The sequence below is a fragment of the Strix aluco genome, chromosome 24 (genome assembly GCF_031877795.1).
Source record: "Strix aluco isolate bStrAlu1 chromosome 24, bStrAlu1.hap1, whole genome shotgun sequence".
In the NCBI taxonomy this organism is placed as follows: domain Eukaryota; kingdom Metazoa; phylum Chordata; class Aves; order Strigiformes; family Strigidae; genus Strix; species Strix aluco.
The window spans coordinates 3,726,878-3,745,184 of record NC_133954.1 but is presented as its reverse complement, the minus strand read 5'-3'; the positions used below and the strand labels follow the sequence as shown (position 1 = coordinate 3,745,184).

The window sequence follows — 18,307 nt, the reverse complement described above, 5'->3', positions numbered from 1 at the left end:
GCGGCCGAGAGGAGCGGAGGCGGCGGAGAGGAGGCGCCGCGGCCGGAGCAGAGAGCCGGGGCTGGCGGGGGACAGCGAGGCGCGGGCGGCGGAGCGGCGGGATGCGGCGGGGCCGGGGCGCAGGGCTGGCGGGGCTGGCCGCGGTGCTCCTGGGTGCGCGGGGCTGCCGGCGGCAGCTGGGACAGGAGCTACGAGGGGGGCTGGGTTTGGGCCCGGGACTTGCTTCTATCCCTCCTGCTCCTCTTGAACCTTATTCCCTTCTCTGTCCTCCTTCTGCCGCCAATGAGCTCATTCCCTCCCAGCTTGTCTCTCCATTTTTTTATTCCACTTGTCCCTCCCTCCCTTCCTCCCAGCCAATCTCTTTTCCTCAGTCCCTTCTCCTCTTCCTCACTCGGACTGTCCTTCCAAACATCCCTCATACATTCCTGTCCCCAAACAACCACTCTCAGGGAAAGTGTCTCTCCATCCCGTGTTCTCAGATCACACCCCCATCATCTGTGATGTGTCCCCTTCTCCCCTCTCCGGCTGCACGACATGTTCAGCTGAAGCAAAGGGATTCTTCTTTTCTCCTCGGCAGTGGCTGCGGGCAGAGCCCAGGTGCAGCAGGAGCCGTCGGCAGAGACCAACGAGGGCACCGGCGTCACCATCAACTGCTCCCACCCCAACGCAAAAATCTCCGACCGCATCCAGTGGTACCGTCAGCTCCCGGGCCGAGGCCCCGCACTTATCGTGAGCGCTTATCAGGGCTCCAGAGATCTGCAGGCCCCGCCGGGGCGGCTGTCGGTGGCGGCAGACCGCCGGTCCAGCGCCCTGTGGCTCGCCCGGCCCCGGCGCGGGGACGCGGCGGTGTATTACTGCGCGCTGGGAGACACGGGGAGAGGAGCCGGGGCTGCGGCCGGGCACGAACCGCCGCGGGCGGGGCCGGGCGGGGCCGGCGGGGGCGGGGGGACAGTCCGGGGAGGGCCCGCCAGGGGGCGCTGCCGCTCCGCCCGCCAGGGGCAGCCTCGCCCTCCAGGGGCAGCCTCGCCCCGCCCGGCCCCGCCCGGCCCCGCCCGGCCCTGCCTGTCCCTGGGCCCCGCGCCGCTTCCCCCGCCCGCCCGGCCCCGCCACCAACACCGGCACCACCAGGCCCCCCCAGCAGTCAAGGCCTGGCCTCAGCACCTCTTCTCATTGACGGCCGCTGCGGGTCTGTGCTCCCGAGGCCACCAAAGAGCCGCGCTTGGGCAGCGCTGCCCAGGGACAGGCAGACGGGCTGGGCAAGGCAGGCAGGGCAGGGCGGGCTTTCCCCCAGGCTCTCTTGCTGCCTCCCGACGGGCTCAGACTCTGCTGCCTAACGGGGCATCCTCGGGCCTGTCTGTAACGGCCGGCCAGCTCTGCCTCAGAAATGCCTCGCCCAGGGGACAGAGTCCCAGAGCTTTTGCCCTTCCCGGGCACATGCACCAAGGGCTCCCCCAAGGCTGTTAGTACCGCCAACAGCCTCCCTGCACGTTCGACGGAGCCAATTAGCAACGGGGCAATTAAGAAACCAACGCAGCCAGGAAGTACCCGGTGCAGCAGAGCTCCTCCTGCCCACGGGCAGCCGGGCAGCCCTCGGCTCACACGGAACATACAGGGCCCCTCCTCGGGCTCCGGCCTTTCCCCCCGAGGACAGCCAAGGGAACCCCGAGCAGGTGCTTTCCTCTGCCCCGGCCCCACGGGCACTCCAGGGCTGAGTTGCTAATGCCAAACTTTCCTTAGGAAAGAACAGCCAGAAGGGGTTGCACATTTCATTACTTTCTAAAAGCTCCGATGTTCAATGAAAAACTGCATCCTCAGTTACAGGCTCTCACGGAGCTTTCAAAATGTTTCTGCTCATGTTACAGATTCATCCCACGGAGTCAGGAGTTCAAGCTCCACAGCGAGAGGAGAAGCAGATGTCGAGGGCACAGGCACCTTCAGGTGCTCCCCAGAGTGGCTCATTGTTGAGACCATAAGCCTGTTTGACAGGATTCAGAACTTTCTGATTTGAGGCCCAGGAGACACAGGAAAAGCCTGGTCTGGGCACCTGAGGTGGGTTAAACTTGGCTGGGTGCCAGGTGCCCCACCAAGCTGCTCTATCACTGCTCCTCTTCAACTGGACAAAGGAGAGAAAATATTACCAAAGCCTCGTGAGTTGAGATAAGGAAGGAAAGATCACTCAGCAATTACAGGCACAGGCAAAAACCACTCACTTTGGGGAAATCAGTTTAATTTATTGCCAATCAAATCAGAGTAGGATGGTGAGAAATGAAAAACAAGTCTAAAACACCTTCACCCTTCCCCCCTTCTCAGGCTCAGCTTCACTCCTGAATTCTGTGCCTCATCCCCCTAAGCAGCACAGGGGGATGGGGAATGGGGGTTGTGGCCAGTTCATCACACATGTCTCTGCTGTTCCTTCCTCCTCACGCTCTTCCTCTGCTCCAATGTGGGGTCCCTCCCATGGCAGACAGTCCTCCATGAACTTCTCCAACGTGGGTCTTTCCCATGGGCTGCAGTTCTTCACTGGGAAGAGCCTGCGGGCTCCAGCCGTTCGCCTGGGAACCCTGTGTGGCTCAAGTAGCCAACACAGCTCTTCAAAGTCCATGGTCAGAGGGTTCCAAGGCACAGAGTGAAGGATCAGCCATGGTGCCTGTCCCAGCTGGACTTTGTAACTCGGTTTCCAGGGAACTACTGGCAGGGGGACAAACAAGGCAGAGCCACAGGCATGGCCAGGCCAGCACATGGATCAGCCCCATGGTCACATGGCATCAGCCCCTCTTGTCCCTGTTTCCAGCTCTCCTCCCGTGTCTGCTCCAGGACAAACTGCCTTGATCTGTGTCTCTGCTGCTTCCCCGACACAACCCCTTGCACAATCCCCAAATGCTTTTCCACTGCATCCCATAAGGATTTCAATCCCATTGCAGGCAGAAACACCCCTAAGTTTATAAGATGATCCTCTCTTCTCACACTCCTCAGAGGTGTCACCTCCAGACAAGAATTCAACTGTGATACCTGAGGGGTATCCCTGAACAAGATGTCTGTGGAGCAGAGGGTTGTGCTGGATGTCCTCCTGTCCAAGAGAGGTCATGTCTCTGACTCTGGCTGGAATGTTTACAGCACTTGTTGTTCCCAGAGACATTTCCCTTGAAGGGCCTCATCTGTGGTGTGGGGAGAAGGGAAAGAGAACTCCTGTAGGGACAGGGACTCCTGCTTCTAGCTGCCTTTGGCTGTTCCAGGTTCTACCTCCCTTCAGACACTACTAAGGAGAGACAAGGAGCACATCAGGTGCTGCAAAGGGGCCTGTCTCCAACCCCGAGAGAGGTGGGTGCAGGCCCCTGCCTCTGGCTGGACACAGGATGGCAGGAGAAGCTCACCATGGATGCTCCTCCCATGCTGGGGGCTGGTTGGGCTGGTTGTGATCTCCAGGAGCAGCAAGAAGCAGGCAAACAGCCTGCAGCTTCCTATTGCCTGACAGCAGGCTGCTTGATATCATCCTTCAGGCTCCTGCCTGAACTTCCAGGTGCACCAGACCCTGTCGACAATGTGATCTGGAGCTGAGAGGCAGCACTTCTACAGCAGCGTATGTGTGTCTGAAGGGATGCTCAAGCACCTCCCGACTTGGAGGGCTGAGAAAAGCCCATTTGTGGCCTGACTGCCCAAAGATGAGCCCCCCAGTGCTGAACAACCTCCCCTTGGCCCTTGCAAACCTGGAACACAGTAAGAGTCACAATTTGGTGTCTTCCTTTGGGCTGAGCACTTTAACAACTTTAATTTATCTCCCTACAGAGCCTCCCCGGGCAGAGGTGTGGAGTCCCAAGCACATCTGTCTGCAGCAGCAGGGAGAGTGTTGCTCCACCATTGACACTGAGATTTGGTGGATGCTTTGGGCTGCCAGAGGGAGGAGAAGTGGTGAACTCTCAAGCTTCATCTCCCTCTTTCTGTGTGTACCCTGGACATGCCATGCATGGGAGTGTGTGACATGGTCCTGGTTTTCCTGGCAGCACTGGTGGCACTGACATCTTTTAGTGAGACACAGCGTTCAGGCTGGGGAGGAGCAGGGCAAGAGGTTGTCCTGCCAGTGGTGGGAGGGGAAATTCGAGTTGTGACTCTGCAGGAAACTGTGACTGATTCTGTAGGTAGAGCAGGGACTGCAGGTGGGACTGGAACATTGTCAGGGAGATGTCAGCTGTGATGGGAATGGAGGGAGGAAGAAGACTCTGCACATCCCTGTGAGTGTTCACAACCACCTTTCTAGGGGTTGTTTTTGCACAGGTGTTTCGAGAAAGACAGAGCTGCTAGGGTAGAGTCCAACACTAGAAATGGAAACTTCTCTCCCAGGTATATTTGATAAAATGCTTTCAGCCTGTGTAGGAATGGCCAAAATCATCAGGAGAAGGCTGGGTCAATGCAAGGAGTGTTGAAATTCCTTTCTGGCTTTACAGGTCATGCGCAGAAGGACTCCGTGCTCCAATCCCCTCCAGAAGGGACCATCCAATCAGGATACAACACAACACTCTGATTTCTCCACCAGCTATTACAACCCTGACATCTACTTGTACCAGCAGCTCCCAAACCAGTCCCCTCCAATGCTGCTGGGGGTGAGTAAGTACAAAGCTCGTGTGGATTCAGGGAGGTTCTCCTCTGTGCTGTCTGCAGAGGACTCCCAGGTGCTTCTGTGTGTGGGGAATGCCGAAATCCAGGACAGCACTCTCTGTCTCTGCGTGCTGAGTCCACATCTGTGCCCTCAGTGTGCAGCACTGCGCAGGAAGGGGAGGGTGTGTGCTGGGGAGCGACTCCCTCCCCACCACTGCTTGGGTGTAGCTCTGAGCTCAGCCTGCCCAGGAACTGCACGCTGGTGCTGGGGTGAGGCTGGGTCTCTGCCTGCCCAGCCTGTGCAGCAGGGAGAAAATCTGGGCATATTGCAATGAACCACAGAACTGGTTGGGTTGGAAGGCACCTTCTGAGATCATGCAGCCCCTGTTCAAGCTGGGTCAGATAGAGCAGCTTAACCAGGACCATGTTAAGTTGGTTTTTAAACCGGTGTCCACTACCTCTAGTCCTGTCAGTGGGCACTGCTGAGAAGAGTCTCTTCTTCATCCCCTCCCATCAGGTATTTACAGACACTGCCAAGATCCCCCTCGAGCCTTCTCTTCCCCAGGCTGAACACTGCCAGCCCGCTCAGCCTGTCCTCATAGGAAAGCTGCTCCAGTCCCTGCACCATTTTGCTGGGCTCATTCAGCTATCTTTCTTGTACTGGGGAGCCCAGGACTGGACCCAGCACTCCAGAGGTGGCCTCACCAGCGTTGAGGACAGAGGAAGGATCGGGACACTTGACCTGCTGGTGATGTTCTTCCTACTGCAGCCCAGGCTGCTGTTGGCCTTCCTTGCCACGAGGGTCCATTGCCACAGCAGAGTCGGGAACACCCCTAAGCTGCTGAAGCTGACTGGGATAGAGCTGTGAGTATTCAGAAGTATCGCAGCTGCTTGTCCAGCTCTTACTCTTCCTCAGCATCCACCAATGAACATTATAGGAGGAGGGGGCTCTTGGTAGGAGACATAAGTGCTCCTGTGGATTTACCTCCCGGAAATAAAAGCCAAAGGAGGGAAAATGTCCTCCTAGCCCTGCACCTGGGGATCAGGGAAAGCCTCAACATGTGACAAAGGCCCATCAGCCAGACACTGGACAAGATGCTCTGTTCAACCCCTTGAGCTGCTCCCCTGCTTTCAGGTCTCTTTCAGCACTAAGGACACCCAGAATCACCACGAGGTTTCCCCCCAGAGCCTTGACTCAAGAGATCCTATTGTTTCAGCGGACAGGACCCTTTCAGTGTGCCTTGAGGAACTCACTCACCTGAGGAACTTCACCAGAGGTCACTGCAAAGGCCTGTGGAAGGTGAGAGTGGCCAGTTCACTAAGGCTGTCTGATCAAGTCCCCTTTCCTTTCAAAGGGAAGAACAAGTCAAAGGGAAAGTGATAATCAAGGCACACAATGACACCAGTCTCTCAGGAAGTGATCAGTGTCCCATCAGGGAACTGCAGGTGAAGCTTTGAAGTGTTGGAGGCTGAGCTTTTTAAGTGACTAGAAGTGACAAGAGGAACCTGAGGATTTGGGGTGTTTGAGGGAGTCCTGCAGAAGTAGGCAAGAGTTCTGAAGGAATGCTTAGGGGAAGTGTCAAAGGTGGTGGGGAAGAGGGGACTGGGGAAGAGCAAGGGGAGGCAATAGAGAGGAGGAAGGAAACTGGAACCAGCAGCACAGAAGCACATGTTGGGATGATCCCTGTGCCTGATCACTACTGTACCTCTTGTCTTATGAAATCCTTTTTCAACCATCCTACTGAGTAACTTCACTCCCTTTCCAAATGTGAGGGTTGCAAGGTCTGAGTGCCAATAAGTGGAGAGAGGGATGTGAAAGAGAGAGTTAGGTGCCAGTATTTGAAGAGCCAACCTATGCCCGTAGAGATTGTATACCTGGGTGTCAGCAGTTGAATCACCAGGGTGTGTGCTGTAAAATCTAAGTGCCAGCAACTGGAGAAGGGTCACAGGTCATAGAGCCTATGACCCTCTGCGCCAGCAGCTGGAGGGACTGGAGTGTAAGCAAGGTCTGGGTGCCAGCAACTGGAGAAGGAAGAAGGTGGCAGAGGGGTCATACATCTTGCTGTCAGCAACTGCAGGGACCACATTGCATGTGTATGTGTGGCAGGTCTGAGAACCAGTGACTGGAGGGACCTCAGTGTGTTTCTCATTTTTCTTTTTGACATGAAACCGATGTGCATGGGTGCGTATATGGAATTTCACAGAATCACAGAATCATCTAGTTTAGAAAGGACCTTGAAGATCACCTAGTCCAACCGTTAACCTAGCACTGACAGTTTCCAACTACACCATATCGCTAAGCGCTATGCCGACCTGACTCTTAAACACCTCCAGGGATGGGGACTCCATCACCTCCCTGGGCAGCCCATTCCAACACCCAACAACCTGTTCTGAAAAGAAATACTTCTTAATATCTAGTGTAAACCTTCCCTGGCACAACTTGAGGCCATTACCTCTTATCTTATCCCTCATTACTTGGTTAAAGAGATTCATCCCCAGTTCTCTGCAAACTCCTTTCAGGTAGTTGTAGAGGGCAATGAGTTCTCCCCTCAGCCTTCTATTCTCCAAACTAAACAACCCCAGTTCCCTCAGCCGCTCCGCATATTGCACTCCCATTTGCAGCATATTTCAGTGAGTGGGCAGAAAAGCTGTATCTAAAGTCTGAGACAGAGGTGGGTAAGGGAGCCCAGGGCCCACTCATGGCTGCTAGACAGGCTGATATTACCAAGCCATGGTAATGTTTGAGGGATCCAAGAGTGTGGGGATGATGGTGAGAGGAGTGGGAGATTTCACACATCTTTTTACTAGTGAACATCAGACTGGCTTAGCCAGAGAGAAGGAGGAGCCCCAGGTGCTGGGTGAGAGGGCCCAGGCTCCAGGCAGGGCTATTAGATAGGTTGAGGGCCCGTGCTGGTATTTGGGGTGTGGTGGTTAGGTCCTGTCGGGGTCTGAGACCACGTGGCCGCTGCCCGTCCCCCACAAAGGGAGTGAAATACAAAGCCCTGGGGCTGAGATAAGGAGAGGTTTAATACAACAGTGCAACAGCAACAAAATAAACAACAACAATAGCAATAACAATAGCAGTAATAACAATGAACAGAGCAAGATATCTACCGATACAGCAGTGAGAACAGAGAGATGGCATAACACACGCGTTAACCGACTCTCCTGCGCTCCCGCGCTTGGGCACCAGGAGGTGATGTCAGCATGGTATATGAATAACCTGGCTAGAGCTTCCCCCCCACTACTGGGGAAACTTAACCCTATCCTAGCTGAACCAGACATAGGGGATACACAAACGTGACTTGTGAGTGACAACAGCGGGTGAAGCGTGTGCGATTTCACTGAGAACTCTATGTCACAACCATACTGGAGACAGTCAAGCCACAGGCTACTTAGATGATGGAGAGCCTGAAGCATGTCTCGTATGGAGATCCCAGCTGAGAGAGCTGGGACTGTTCAGCACAGAGAAGAGAAGTCTCAGAGGAGCTCTCATCACTGTGTACAAATATCGGAAGGGAGGGTGTGAAGAAGGCAGAGCCAGTCTCTTCTGCATGGTGCCCTGTGACAGGACATGGGGCATTGGGCACAAAGTGAAATGCAGGAGGCTCTCTCTGAACACCAGGGAACAATGTTTGACTGTGAGGATGAGGGAGCACTGTCACAGGATGCCCAGAGAAGTTGTGGAGTCTCCATCCTTGGAGGCATTCAAAGGCCATCTGGACATGGTCCTGACAACACAGCTCTAGGTCACTCTTCCAGAGCATGGGGTTGGAGCAGCTGACCTGCAGACATCCCTTCCAAATTTAAGAATTCTGTGATTCCATAATGTGAAACATGAGGAGAGGCTGAGAGAAATGACCCGCTTCAGCCTTCAAATGAGACGCTAAAGGGAGAGGTTTATAATCTTCTAACACTTGACTGGAGGATTGTGGAGGTTTGAACTCAGCCGGCAGCCAGACACCGTGTGGCCAGCTGTTCACCTCCCCCTCTCCCCTCTGGTAAGATAGGGGAGGGACAAAAGAAGAGAATTCGTGGGTTGAATAAAAAGAAAGAATTTACTAAATATAACAAGAGAACAACAGTAACAATAGTGAGTTCAAAAAGAAAACGGGTAAAATGCAGCAGTGGCTTACCGAGCGCGACGACCGCCCCCCCCCCCAGCAACAATACTGCAGAGAGAGACAGAGACAGAGAGCGCGAGTGCCCGCCCTGATGGTATGAAATACTCCAATGAAAATTAACTCCATCCTGGTCGAAACCAGGACAAGGATGAAGAGAGGAGCCAAACCTGGATGAAGATTGGAGGAAGCCAGAGGGAGCAAAACTCCCCTTGAGCATAGTGATGGAAAGAAAGGCAATGGACACAGTCTGGAACAGGGGAAATTTATAGCGGAAATTAGGAATGTGTTTTGGTTTTACCCATGTGGTTGGAGCATGGGTGTAGATGGATCCCAGTAAGAATGGCACTGCAGCTCCTTAAGGTGTTGGTTAAAATACCATTAACTGAGATGAGACAAGAAGGAAAAGGGGGATGGCACAGGTAATGTTATGTCCCTTCAGATTCTGGCAAATCCCAAATATGGATCATGAAAAGGACCTTGAGTTGGGGTTTGTCACGTGCTGCAAATCCTGCCCGTTCTGAGATTCACTGACATTGTCGTCTCTGGAGTTGTCATGGGATTTTCTTAGACATAGGCAAGTCTGTTCATCATTTCTACTGCTGAGAAAAATAACGTTCATATGAAAACACGGTGTTTCATTCACTCCTAAAGACAAGGACGTGTTTGTGGCATCATTGCCGAGTGCCAAGTGATATATAGAGCACAGCACAGCACGCGTCCGTGCCTGCTCAGGTCAGCTGCCATGCGGATCCCTAACTCCTCCAGGAACAATCATCTTCTGGTTACTGTGGGCCACTAGAGGCAGGCAGGGAGATACACTGGTTCCTGAGGTACTTTAGTTTGGATAGAGGAGAAAGCTGATACTGCCTGGAGGATTCAAAAGGGACAGTCGGGATCTGCAGGGCTTGGAGTGTCATTCTTCAGGTGTCAGAGAGCTGCATCCTAGAGATGTGCTGAGGGAGGTGTAGGGGCAGACACTACGATGGAGCCAGGTGCAGAAAGTCAAACAAAGAGAGTATTAGGGAGGTTGAGAGAGGAGACACAAGCATCAAGAATGGAGAGACTCCCAATGAGGATGGTTGCAGGTTGAGGACTATGGCTGTGTTTCTCCTCTCAGTAGAAATACAGAAATCCTCATCTTCCTGAACATGTCTTATGTCTGCTACGAAGCCTAGGGAGGCAGATCCACCTCCGGAGCTTGTTGTAGGGTTGTTACTGTAAAAGCCAGCAGAGGAACTCTCTAAGACTCCTTTTGGAGTTTTAGAAAGCAGGCATTCTTTGTTGCAGCACTAGGCACACATGCAAATACCTTCATATTGTGTGCCCACGAGTGTGCCTAAGATCTATAAGCGGCAGCTAATATACAGTGTGATCATTCATAGTCACATTTTTTCTGAGAAGTGAGTTACATATGCATTAGATTTCCTGCAACTAATTATAATATCTGCATCCCATTTTTCTTGCTGGGTGGTGGTCTCGAGGGGTCCCTGGTGGTCGTTGGTAGTCTTCCTCACCATGTCTGCTGGTTGACCTCAGTGCTCACACATGCTCACAAAGGCCTGTTTAGGAGGTACTGTGCAGCTGTTTGTGTCTTGAGCTGGTTTGTTTTAATTTGCCCTGTCCGTGTTCCTGTTATCTTTAAGAATAGGCCCCGACTGTCTTATTTATTAATGTCTTCTCTTCAAACCCCTTTCTTCTTCACAAAAGCATGAAACTTCAGCTGTATCTGCACACTCCAGAAGTTGCATTGACATTGACCTACATTATTCTCAGAAAAAATGATGTTCAGCAAGATGAAAAAGCAAGATGAAAAAAATCTGTTAGCAAGCTGTTTTGGCTCACAGGATAAGCTTCAGCCTGTTCTTCCACTGGGAAAGACTGTGTTGTCCTTAGAACCCACCACTTCTCTAGAAACCTCCTTTTACAGCCTTGGGAGGTTCAGCACTTCCATAAGAATATTCCTGTTATTACCATTATTGTTACTTGGATCATTATTCGCCTCATTGTGGAGGTTTTCTGTTGGAAAGCCCATATAAGACTTAAGGAAAATGACCAGGATGTTATCTTTGTTGTGACTGGTCCATGGAACCACTCTGGAGTTGATCTGGAAAGCGGGTGGCGGTAGTGGTCTCCACCTGCCCCTCCTCCCATCCCTTCGTGTGCCCTTTCAGCTCTGGGGTGAAGGGCTGCCCCATCACCACCCCTTGCAGTGCAGCGCTCCAGTGGGTAGCCCCTGGGCTCCCTGTGTGTGTGGCGGTGGGGCGTGACCCACTGATCCCTCATCCTGTTTCCTCCTGACACCTCAGCCCTTTTCCCTGTGGATTAAGTTGTCCTTCTTGCCTCTGGGTTTGTGGCATCCAGCAGCCTTGCTGGAGACAGGTTCCTCTCTTAGACTGTGGTTTACACCACCGGAGCAGGACACAGGCAGAGCCCCTGGGTTGCTGCACAGCAGGGCTCATCTGCTATTTCTGGGGTTTGGGCGAGAGGTGTTGCAGAGCAAAGAAATGGGAGATGTGAGAGAAACAGAAGAGACTTCTCTTCCCAGAAGAAATAGCAGTGTCCCCAGAGAGCTGAGGACCTCAGGGGAAGATGTGAAACCCCTGACCTCCCAGATGTCCAGCAGTGGCTGTGCAGAAGAGCAGGTGATTCTAGCTGGGGAGGTGAGGACTCCACTGTCAGCTGACGGGGAACAGCCTCTTCCCACAACTGGGACCCCCAGAGCCCCCAGGGCCCCTCACTGTGGAGATGCTGAGAATGCCCTTGGCTGAGGGACCCACAGAGGAGGGAGAAACCCAGAAGGAGCATTTCAGGCATAGGAAGAACAGATTGTTTCCCTCCTCTGCTTCTTCCTTTGTTCCCCCAACAGAGTAATTTCCGGCAGCTCTGTTATCTGGGGGCTGGGAGGTTCTTTTCTAACTCTCTTTCACTGAACAAATGGGCAGGTTGGTCTCGATAGGCAACTCGGATATCTCATCCTCACAGCCATCCTGGGGCAACTGCTGGGTAAGTCCTGGCTTTCTAGAAACACATAGTTCTTCTTCTCCTCAGGAAACCCTCAGCAGTCTTATCGGGTCCATATGGGGAAGGAGTCCTGAATAACAGGAGAACACTGGGAAATGTCAGCTGACATCTGTGGTTTTCACTGGTTCTCTCAAAATGCTCTTACTTTTGAAAAGGAGAGAGGAGAGATACCTCAGGCCCCCTCTCCATCTTCTCTCTCCCCTTTGATCCATTCCTCTCTACCGCTCTCTTCTGCTCCACCTGCTGTCACCATAGGAGATCTCAGCTGTCTCTGCTGTCTCATGTTTCTCGATTTCCAAAGCAAGTTAGCAGATCCTATCAGTGCTGCTACAGGGACTTTAAAGCACTCATCCCACTGACCCCTGAGGATCCTAGGGCCCTCAAGTCTGCCTCCTGCCTGGCACATCCCTGCCATGGCCTCCACTTTCCTCCTGGTTGTGAGCATATCAAGGGCTTGTCTTTCAAACACTGGTCTCAGCTGTGTGTTTACTCAGGGACGAAGGACCCCTCAGAGAAAACAGGGATAGTGCAGCAGGAGGAAGCTTTTTAATGCAGTTCCAAGGGCCCCTCAACATTACGGAGGGGTACTGGTACCAGCACACAAAAGACAAACATGACAGTCTGTTCCCTTCACCACTGGACAGTAGACTAAGGAACTGAAACACAGCACAGCTCAGGGTCCATTCTGGTCTGAGATCTTGGAGCTCCTGTCCAAAACTAGTCTCCACCTTGCAGTGCCCAGGCCTCATGATGTTACTGTAGGGCAAGGGACAGGAAGCTTTCTCCTCCAGGGTTTTAAATCCATTTCTAATATGCTTATACAAGGCTTCCCAGTAGAGCTATTGAGCTTCCCTTTCTTCCAGGCACCATGGGGCAGACCACAGTCACCCAGCAAGAAGGACAAGTCAGTGCAGAGGAGAGAGGCACCTTCCAGATCACCTGCTCATACCAGGTCTCTAACCTTTATGGATTCTCCTGGTACCAGCAGAGCAAAGGCCAAGCTCCCCAGCTGCTCTCGTATCAGGCAGCAGCTGGCCCAAGGCAGAGCACCCGTCTCACCACGCTGCTGAACACCACAGGGAAATACAGCGTCCTGCAGCTGGAGGAAGTTGAGGTCTCTGACAGTACCTTGTACCTCTGTGCTGTGCAAGACACCCTGGTGCAAGGAGGTTCCTTGGCTGTGCAAGAAGCCAAGGGGAGGGAAGGGATGTGTATGTGCAAGGCTGAGCTTGGGGGAAGGGGCCCTCAGCTCTCCCCTGGCAGCTCTGCTTCCCCTGGGCACCCAGGGATCTGCAGGCCAAAATTTTCTTCCAGGAGGGGACAGTGTCAGTGGTTTGAGATGAAGGAGAAGGTGGTGACAGAGTCTCAGGTCCTCTTGTTCTCACCATGGTTCACATGGTTTTTCTGCCCATTAGATATGGTGAGGGGGCAGGCAATGCAGGAGGTTGTGGCTGTTTGTTCAATGTTTCCTTGCTGCTGCACTTTCCTTTCTGTAATTCCCTGCTGTGCATTGCTTCCTCAGGTTTACCTGCAGGCCTGTCTCTTAGAGTACCTGCTCCGGGATGTGTCCCTCAGAGGTCAGAATTCAAAGTACAATGGAAAATATAAAGAGGATGTTGTGGGGCAACGCTCCTTCCTGGAATTGCATGATTATTAAAATAGTGGATAATAGTCTGAACCACCTTGTAGATTCTCCTGTTGCTGCATCACCATGTGCTGGGATCCAGAGGACCTGCTCTCCCCAGTGCACTCTGCCAGTCCTTGGAGCCCTTCTCATGCCCTACCTCATGGGCCTGCCACGAGAAGACCCGGCCTTGGGGTCAGCTGCCTCATGCCTGGGGGAAGCTCAGGCAGCACAGATGGATCATGGGGGTTTGGGCACTGGCTGCTGTCCTTGGGGTGCCCTGTCTGGTGGGAGCTAGGGGTGTGTGAGTGACAGGAGGGCTGTGGTGTGAGGGCTGGACAGGCTGAATTCAACATCAACCTTAGGGTCATCTTAGCCCTTTGAACTGTGTAACTGCTGGGCTGTGGGGTGATCTCTTTGGGGGATGGACGCTGTAGAGGTGACATGTCATTGCTATCTTTGCCCTTGAGTGCAGGTCACACCCCTCATTCTCAGGAGAGGTGGGAAGATGATGAGGAGAAGTTCTGGGGCTGTTTTAAAAGATTTTTCTGCATCCTTTGCTGGTATCTTTTGACTGAGTTTCTTTTCCTAGTACTAAAGCAAGAAAAACTCCCTTTTGCACAAACTTCTGAGCTACTAACCTCTCAGAGCCTCCAGGAGCATTGGGCTCCTCTCTAGGGGATAGCAGTGGTCAGGCGTCCTTTCTGCAGGACATGCTCTGAGGCCAAGGGCCTGTGTCTGAGCAGAGATGCTAGAAGGCAGAGCCCTATGGCCACTGGCTGTGGAGGAGCCAGGGATGTCTTCCTCAGCTTCAAGAAACAGTGCCTGAGAGTGCCCAACTGCCATGTGTCCCATCCTTCCCTTCCTCTCCAAATGCTGAAACATCTGCTTGGTCCCTGACTCGATCACCCACCAATCAAGAAAATGCCTTTTTTCCTCAGCAACTCGATACAATGTCCACCAATAAAAGGATTATGTGGAGGCAGAGGCTGGGATGCAGAAAGCTTTAATGACTCTGAAGAGGGAAATGAGTTCACTTTGAGAGGAGGCAGCCAGAGCAGAGAGAGCACCAACAGCTGCCAAATGTCTGTGCCCATTGGCCATGGTGGAGATCCCAGAAGGGATCCATCATCATGGAGGGAGAGGGGCCAGCAGATCCCCCAGCTTGGTTTTGGAATTTTACAGCCCAGAAGAAGAGAAGAGAAGAAAGTCATGGGAGGGAGTAGAAGACAGGGGAGTTAGACTTTGGCCATGTTTTCAGAGAGACCCCGCTGCCCTCCCTTGGGAGGATGCTCAGCCTCTCTGAAATCACTGGCCAGGAGCTCTGTCCTCAGTCCAGCATGAGCTTCTGGGTTCCTGGTGGTCCTCGTCCGCGCTGTCATCAGTGGCTTTAGCAGGGGGGGCACCTTCTGCCACAGTAGCAGCTGGTAATGCAGGAGAGGTCAAAGCCCCCAGAGTTGATGGGCACTCCGTCACAGCTGAGGATGCTGCCAACAGCAGCGGAGGTGGAGGAGCCCACAACGGTGTTCTGTGGGAAGGAGCTGAGGATGGGTCCGGGCAGGGTCACCACCACGGGGGAGGGCTGGATGACGATGGTGGAGTTCTGGCACTGCCTGACACAGGGCTCATTGCAGCTGTTGGCCAGCGGGGTGGGGCCGCAGGGCCGGCAGCAGGGCTCACAGGGCTGGCACTGGTCACAGCAGGACATGTCTTGAGGCCCGAGGAACACCTGGGAGAGAGGGCAGGGAGGAAGAAAAACATGGGGACGTGTGAGGAGCAGCTTGTCACTGCACCATGAGGCAGCTACAGAACATGCAGTGCCTAAATCTGGAGTCTATGAAGAGATGAATGAGGGTTTCTTGGACTCATCCTGAGACGGATCAAAAAGAAGCACCAGCTGCTATGTGGCTACTGTCTACCCCTGAGTACAGAAGCCTCGTCACTACTGTTCCATCTTCCCTCCAAGCTTAACTCTCCCCACTCCCCTCTCACATGACAAGCAGCCCCAAGATCTGGTATAGAACAAAGCCAGTCTCAGCTGACAGGTTCACTGAAGTGAGACTTCCTTTGCGAGAAAGCAGAGAAGGAGAAGGGGCCTCGGACTCACCTGGTTCTCAAGGAGACGGACACAAGAGAATTGGCTGAGAGAGTGAGGAGCTGGGCTGGCTTTTATCCTGGACCTTTACTGCCCCAGGCTGACAGAGGCATCCCTTGTAGAGGTGGTTATTATCTGACAAGCTCATCTTGAATGCAAAACATCCCACCTAATGCTATGGGCTGTGTTTTGCCTTATGGAATCGTCTTTTCATTTCCTGCTTCATGTCAGGTACATTCTCCAGTGAAGGCATCTTTTGCATGACAGGATGAGAGGCCCAAGCATTTCCGGAGCATGACATACAAACATGCACACACACATGCACACACACACACACACACACAAAGCTTGACCTCTAGTAATTCAGAGTTTATTGAGAAGACTCAAGACTCCCAAAGAGAGAGTCATATATACTGTCCACTCAAGTGTTGGACTTCAGAGAGTCATATTCTCCCAGCCCTGTTTCCAAGGGCTCCCTGTGGCTGCGTGTCATGGTCCACTCGGTGGACTCGTGATGGTTCGTTTGCTACGATCTCGAAAGTTCAAAATTAAGGTGTCCAACACTAAAGGGGATAGCAGTAATCAAACAGTGAAACTTTATTGGGTTGCCTGTGAAGCGGCACGCGATAGTTAGAGATGGGTGAAAGAAAGGAGAAAAGTAAAGTCAAGTTTAGAGAGAAGAGGGAGAGAGGTTATAGCTACCACCGCTGATCTCACGACGTCCTAACGGTCCCGGGTCCAGCTGATGCTGCGTCATCGATCGTCGTGGTCCTTGGTGGGGAAGCTTCCAATTTTCGTTGTCCAGAAGTCATCTTTTATGCTTAGTAACACACCTTGCTCCACCTCTGCCTCAGGGGTCTCCGCCCTTCTCAGAATTCAATTATCATATCTCCACCCCTCTCGAGCAAAGCCATTGCGCGTGCACGGGGGGGAGTGTCCGAGGTGTGGTCAGTCTCGGAGGCGGGTAACCTTCAACCAGGAGGTGTGTTTTGGTATTATAATGAAGCAAAGTTCATCTGAGGTTCATGATTTCTTCATCGGTGTTATGGCAACAGTCGCGATCCATCTTTTTTGACAATGGCTATGCAATTATCACTAACCGCTCTGGCTAGGCCCAGGTACTGAACAATAGCACAACACTCTTTGTACTACACGGCTCAGGCACCAAGGAACAGCACTGCACTGCCTGTACCACACGGTTCAGTACTCAGGAGAACAGCACAGCACTGGCTGTGCCACACAGTTCTGCATTCAGGAGCCTTTGCACCACATTCCGTTCCAGGGGTCGGCAGCTGCGCTCCAAACAGGCCGTTGTCGGGTACCTCACTGTCCATGTCCCTGATGACAATGTTGAGACAATGCTGATCTTCTGACCGACTCTTACACTGCGGGAAGACAGATCTGTGCTTGTTGAGAGCGGGAGATGCAATTGATGAGAGAATTGTGTCCAGCTTGAGCCCATTCACCCCAAAAAATCCTTTTCCCTGCTCTCTGTCTGTCCCTGAGTACCGTGGACATGGATGTGGGCTTTAGGCATGGGATGGAGGTGCTTCTAGGTGCTGGTAGGACAGCCTGTGGGTTCATTCCTGATCGCATGATGAAACAAGCCATGGAGATGTGACCAGGTAGGTCGGACCTGCTGTGAGCTAATGCTAGCTGGGAAGTTCAGAGGTGACCATGGGTCAAGGGCAGGATCAGTGTCTCCAGAAAGAGGGTTCATTCCATTTGCCGTGTACATCTGCTTTGGGGTGGGATAAGTCCCGTGTGTGAGCTGACGTCTCTTCACTGACTGAGGGAAAGAGGAGGCCACGAAGATGGTGAGAGGGATGGAACACCTCTCCTATGAGGAAAGGCTGAGTGAGGTGGGATTGTTCAGCCTGGAGAGGAGACGGGTCTAGAGAGACCTTCTTGAGGTCTTTCAATTCTTAAAGGGAAGCTTATAAGAAAGACAGAGAAAGATGTTTTCAAAGGGCCTGTAGTAATAAAGAGGCAATGGCTTTAAACTGAAAGAAGGTAGATATAGATTGGTCATAAGGAAGAAAATTTTTCCTATGAGGGTTTTGAGACACTGGCAGAGATTTACCCAAGAAGTTGAGGCATCTCCATAATTGGAAGTGTCCAAGGTCAGGTTAGATGGGGCTCTGAGCAACCTGACCTAGTGAGAGATGTCCCTACCCATGGCAGGAGGTTTGAACTAGATGGTCTTTCAAGGTCCCTTCCAACACAAACTCTTCTATGATTCTGTGAGTCTATGAATTATGCTGGTGAGTGAGTCTGGGTTGAAAGAGACTCTACACAAGGATGTGCTGGAATCTGAGTTGGTCCCACAGGGCTGGAAGGACATATCCCCTGAGGGGATCTTGTTCCATTTCACTCACAACTCCTTAATTACCTATATTTTCTAAGAGTGTGATGCATATTTACTAAGAGTGAGATCCAAAGCATGGCAGAGAAGTCAGAAGAGACTCCCTCTCCCTCATGTGGAAGAGCTCATTTGGGCAGCGTGCATGGCAGCAGGAGGCTGCAGCAGCACTGCACAGCTGTGGCTTCTATCCCCAGATGACCTTCTTGGAAGAGTGAAGACTAATGGTCAGGGGTGGAATGTGTCTGGCAAGGTGAGGCAAGAGTGTCTTTCCAAATTGCTGCTAAACTGTGAAGGAGGAGTTTAAAGTAGGTATGGAGGGAGAGGTCTCCCACAGACTGAAGAGCAGGGATGTCACAAGGGTAGAAGAGGCATGCACGGGGGAACAGCATGCCAGGGGAGGCTCTCACACTTCCCCTGTGACGCAGGTGGTGGTGTACTTAGGTGGCGGCTATGCATTTCCTGCCCAAGAAGAGGAGGCAGATGACACC

At 52.8% G+C, this 18,307-nt stretch overlaps 1 gene segment (V, D, J or C); it reads left to right on the top strand.

Moving 5' to 3' along the window:
• Positions 1-101: 101 nt before the first annotated feature.
• On the top strand, positions 102-8,927 carry LOC141934289 (T cell receptor alpha variable 26-2-like). The segment is given in 4 exon segments: positions 102-153; positions 578-860; positions 7,487-7,520; positions 8,856-8,927. Coding segments are annotated over 4 exon segments (441 nt in total).
• Positions 8,928-18,307: the final 9,380 nt, after the last annotated feature.